This window comes from Oncorhynchus masou, chromosome 24 (assembly GCF_036934945.1).
Source record: "Oncorhynchus masou masou isolate Uvic2021 chromosome 24, UVic_Omas_1.1, whole genome shotgun sequence".
In the NCBI taxonomy this organism is placed as follows: domain Eukaryota; kingdom Metazoa; phylum Chordata; class Actinopteri; order Salmoniformes; family Salmonidae; genus Oncorhynchus; species Oncorhynchus masou.
In genome coordinates, this window is record NC_088235.1 from 11,012,891 (window position 1) to 11,018,536 (window position 5,646).

General features: G+C 43.2%; 1 protein-coding gene across 1 annotated transcript; it reads right to left on the reverse strand.

The window, feature by feature from the left end:
* Window positions 1-3,763: 3,763 nt before the first annotated feature.
* On the reverse strand, window positions 3,764-4,755 carry LOC135511839 (2-aminoethanethiol dioxygenase-like). Its single transcript, XM_064933322.1, has one exon. It carries the CDS (start codon window positions 4,478-4,480, stop codon window positions 3,779-3,781), a length of 702 nt encoding a protein of 233 aa, XP_064789394.1. The 5' UTR covers window positions 4,481-4,755; the 3' UTR covers window positions 3,764-3,778.
* Window positions 4,756-5,646: the final 891 nt, after the last annotated feature.

The following is a 5,646-nucleotide window of genomic DNA, read 5'->3' on the forward strand; positions in this document are numbered from 1 at the left end:
ACAAGACATGCCACCAGAGGTCTTTTCACAGTCCCCAAGTCCAGAACAGACTATGGGAGGCGCACAGTACTACATAGAGCCATGACTACATGGAACTCTATTCCACAGTACTACATAGAGCCATGACCACATGGAACTCTATTCCACAGTACTACATGGAACTCTATTCCACAGTACCACATAGAGCCATGACTACATGGAACTCTATTCCACAGTACTACATAGAGCCATGACTACATGGAACTCTATTCCACAGTACTACATAGAGCCATGACTACATATAACTCTATTCCACAGTACTACATAGAGCCATGACTACATGGAACTCTATTCCACAGTACTACATAGAGCCATGACTACATGGAAATATATTGCACAGTACTACATACACTTAAAAAGATGAGAGGCCTGTAATTTTCATCATAGGTACACTTCAACTATGACAGATAAAATGAGAAAAAAAATCCAGGAAATCACATTGTAGGATTTTTAATGAATTTATTTGCAAATTATGGTGGAAAATAAGTATTTGGTCAATAACAAAAGTTTATCTCAATACTTTGTTATATACCCTTTGTTGGCAATGACAGAGATCAAACGTTTTCTGTAAGTCTTCACAAGGTTTTCACACACTGTTGCTGGTATTTTACCCGGCCAAACTGACCAATCAGGGGGGGAAAGGCCTTGGTCAGGGACGTGACCAAGAACCCATTGGCAGTTGTGGACTCAATTGTCATACATACCTTAATAGAAAAGGACTCAATTGTCATACATACCTCAATAGAAAAGGACTCAACTGTCATACATACCTTAATAGAAAAGGACTCAACTGTCATACATACCTTAATAGAAAAGGACTCAAATGTCACACATACCTTAATAGAAAAGGACTCAATTGTCATACATACCTTAATAGAAAAGGACTCAATTGTCATACATACCTTAATAGAAAAGGACTCCAGTAAAAATGAAGTCACCCAGTAAAATACTACTTCAGTAAAAGTCTAAAACTATTTGTTTTTAAATATACTTAAGTATCAAAAGTAAAAGCATGAATAATAACAAATAACTTCTAATAAGCATACCAGACGGAGCAATTTTCATGTTTTATTTATTTATTTACAGATAGCCAGGGTTACACGCCAAAACGCAGACATCATTTAAAAACAAAGCATTTGTATTTAGTGAGTCCTCCAGATCAGAGGCAGTAGAGATGACCAGGGATGTTCTCTGTTTAGTGAGTCCTCGAGATCAGAGACAGTAGGGATGACCACGTGTTCTCTGTTCAGTGAGTCCTCCAGATCAGAGACAGTAGGGATGACCACGTGTTCTCTGTTTAGTGAGTCCTCGAGATCAGAGACAGTAGGGATGACCACGTGTTCTCTGTTCAGTGAGTCCTCGAGATCAGAGACAGTAGGGATGACCACGTGTTCTCTGTTCAGTGAGTCCTCGAGATCAGAGGCAGTAGGGATGACCACGTGTTCTCTGTTTAGTGAGTCCTCGAGATCAGAGACAGTAGGGATGACCACGTGTTCTCTGTTCAGTGAGTCCGCCAGATCAGAGGGAGTAAGGATGACCAGGGATGATCTCTGTTTAGTGAGTCCTCCAGACCAGAGGCAGTAGGGATGACCAGGGATGATCTCTGTTTAGTGAGTCCTCCAGACCAGAGGCAGTAGGGATGACCACGTGTTCTCTGTTTAGTGAGTCCTCCAGACCAGAGGCAGTAGGGATGACCAGGGATGTTCTCTGTTTAGTGAGTCCTCCAGATCAGAGGCAGTAGGGATGACCAGGGATGATCTCTGTTTAGTGAGTCCTCCAGACCAGAGGCAGTAGGGATGACCAGGGATGTTCTCTGTTTAGTGAGTCCTCCAGATCAGAGGCAGTAGGGATGACCAGGGATGATCTCTGTTTAGTGAGTCCTCGAGATCAGAGACAGTAGGGATGACCAGGGATGTTCTCTGTTCAGTGAGTCCTCCAGACCAGAGGCAGTAGGGATGACCAGGGATGTTCTCTGTTTAGTGAGTCCTCCAGATCAGAGGCAGTAGGGATGACCAGGGATGATCTCTGTTTAGTGAGTCCTCCAGATCAGAGACAGTAGGGATGACCAGGGATGATCTCTGTTTAGTGGGTCCACCAGATCAGAGACAGTAGGGATGACCAGGGATGTTCTCTTGATAAGTGTGCGAATTGGACCATTTTCTGTCCTGCTAAGCATTCAAAATGTAAAGAGTACTATTGGGTGGCAGTGAAAATGTATGAAGTAAAATGTAAATGTTTTTCTTCAGGAATTTAGTGAAGTAAAAGTCAAAAATATAAATAGTAAAATACAAAATACCCCAAAAAATGACTTAAGTTGTATTTTAAAATATTTTTACTTAATAAGCACTTTACACCACTGCCCGATGGTCACTGACAGAGCTCCTCTGTGGAGATGGGAGAACCTTCCAGAAAGACAACCATCTCTGCAGCATTCCACCAATCAGGCATTTATGGTAGAGTGGACAGATGGAAGCCACTCCTCAGTAAAAGGCACATGACAGCACGCTGGAGTTTGCCAAAAGGCACGTAAGATTCTCAGACCATGAGAAACAAGATTCTCTGGTCTGATGAAACCAAGATTGAACTCTTTGGCCTGAATGCCAAGCATCACGTCTGGAGGAAACCTGGCACCATCCCTACGGTGAAGCATAGTGGTGGCAGCATCATGCTGTGGGGATGTTTTTCAGCGGCAGGGACGGCAAGACTAGTCAGAATCAAGGCAAAGATGAACGGAGCAAGGTACAGAGAGATCTTTGATGAAAACCTGCTCCAGAGCGCTCAGGACCTCAGACTGGGGCGAAGGTTCACCTCCAACAGGACAACGACCTTAAGCACACAGACAAGACAACACAGGAATGGCTTCGGGACAAGTCTCTGAATTCTTATGAAAATGTGAAATTGTATTTTTTTATTTGTAATAAATTAGCAAAACGTTCTAAAACCCTTTTTTTGCTTTGTCATTATGGGGTATTATGATGTCATTATGGGGTATTGTGATGTCATTATGGGGTATTGTGATGTCATTATGGGGTAGTGTGTGTAGATTGATGAGGAAAAACAATTTCATATATTTTAGAATAAAGCTGTTATGTAACAAAATGTGAAAAAGGTCAAGGGGTCTGAATACTTTCCAAAGGCCCTGTATCTGCAGTAAGGCTATAGGTAGAACTTTCATCTGTCCCAAAATAAAAGCCTTCAATTATACACAAAGCTAGTGTTTACACATACACACATTTGTTTGGAATAAATCAACGAAAGATAGAAAATGTTGTGTGCACATGGAAACTAGACATGATAACTGCTTTCAAAGTTTACATTCAATATTCACATAAGGCATATCATATTTTCAGTTACAAATAAATGGTGTTAAGAGCATAGGACGTTTCTGAGCCTGTTCAGGATGAAAACATCTTATTTGGAAGTTTACAGGAGAAAGTTCAATACTTAAACAAAAGGCCTGTCCCAGAGACATGATCCACCTGCAGTTCATTCACCTCCAACTCATGTCCCAGAGACATTATCCACCTGCAGTTCATTCACCTGCTCCAACTCATGTCCCAGAGACATGATCCACCTGCAGTTCATTCACCTGCTCCAACTCATGTCCCAGTCACAGTGATTCAGTCTTTTGAAAGTCCTCGGCCGCCCCTATTTGGTCGCAGGTATCCCTGCCTTTACAACACCGGCATTAGAAGGAAACCTTGGGCCCGGGTATGGTTCACCCCCACACCAGAAGCCATCAGGCTGGCCTATCTCTAGTAACCACCTCTTCCTCCCACGGCTGCTGTGCCTCTACCTTACTGTCTGCGTCGGGAACAGTCTGTAGGACTTTATAATAATGACAGTCCCTCCCATCTTCAGGGTCATACGGAGGTGCCAGGATGTCGAGGAAAGCAGCCGGTCCATCCACCGTGTCGATCTGATGCAGGTTCTCCCTCTGCGGGGTTAAGATACACGGACTACTGTCATGGGTGAACCACATGGTTGACCGGAGCACAGCCCGCCGCAGAGAGTCCTTCTGGAACGGCAGCAGCGGCGGGTCGAACTGGGTCTCACTCTGCACCTGGTCCGAAGGTTTATCCAACAGGTCAAAACACCTGATACCGACTTTCCCGTATAGAACCTTGAGCATCCCGTTCATACCGGGGTGGTCGTGGAGCGGGATGGACGCCCCGCTGTTCAGTAGAAACACCCCCATACTGAACGACTCCGTCTCGCAGATGTGCATGTACGTGACAGGTGGGTTGTGTTCGGAATGGGAGCCGTTCGGTTTCATCTTCAGGTCTGCAGTCCTGACTTCCGTTAGCAGGGCGATTAGATCCCCCCGGTTGTCCAATAATACTTTGTTGTCCCCAATTGCGGATGCATTGAAATCTTTAAATGTGATATTGGCTTGGCTGGCTATTTTCTGAATGAGAGACTTCTTGCTATCCCGTGGCATTTTTCAGGTGGAGACAAATCCGACGCTTATCGATGCTGGTTTTCTTCAGACGCAGCTGAGCAACAGGCAGCAGAAACGGACGGAGTTGGAAACGCTCTTTTCTCCTCGAATCTCGCACAATATCGTCACTCCAGGATGGGACCACGTTCAAACGAAATAAATGCGCGTCTAAAGTTATAATGTAACGTTTTTCATGGTAAATAAATATGGTTTTATCTCCAGAGAATATTCACGGTCCAGAATAATTTCCAAGCTTATCTGATCGTCACGTCCGCAGTGACAGCGAGCACGTAGAGGCAATGCATTTTGGATCTTGAAGTTTAATTTAAAAGTCGGGCAATATATTTCTGTAATTACCCCCCACCCCGCACAAAAAAATAAAAACTTTACGACTTTCCAATCCCGTCACTCAACAGGAGTTGTGCCGGGGAAAATATGATTCTCACATATGCTCATATTATAAGAGAAAATAATGTTGTCCTTTATAAAACCACTACAATTCCCACCGCCTGTCGGGCTTCCGGAGAGAGGCAGAGAGGGCAAGAGAGAATGGCCAGACAGGCCATTCAACCCGCTCCCCCTCCTCCCAGTTTATCCCCTCTCTGTCGCTCTCTTCTGGGATGAGGGTTTCTCTTTTTCTCACTTTATTCAGCAATACTTTATGACGTTTTGATGAGTATTGACTTTGTTACAAATACATGTTAAGAGGCGAAGATACAAGTAGATCGAATGCACGTATAAGGGACAGGTGACATACCACGAAGGGTTATCTGATCAGAGGGGACTGTTTCACATTAGAGCACAAAAACATGAATTATACCCCTTTGCCTCAGATCAATAAATGTGAAATCTTATACTATACTACACTACACTATACTGCTCTACACTTCACTATACAGTACTGTACTATACTATACTACACAATTCTACACTACGCCATATTTTACTACGCTGCTCTACACCACACTATACTACACTACACTGTACTACACTACACTGTTCGAACACCACACTATACTATAATATACTACACTATACTACATGGCACTATACTATACTATATTATATATACTATACGGTGCTACACTACACTATACTATACTATACTGCACTATACACTATACTATAATATAATACACGATACAACACTACACTATACTAGACTA

Excerpts from the sequence above, each read along its gene's own strand:
- LOC135511839 (XM_064933322.1), bottom strand. The coding sequence starts at position 4,480 with ATGCCACGGGATAGCAAGAAGTCTCTCATTCAGAAAATAGCCAGCCAA.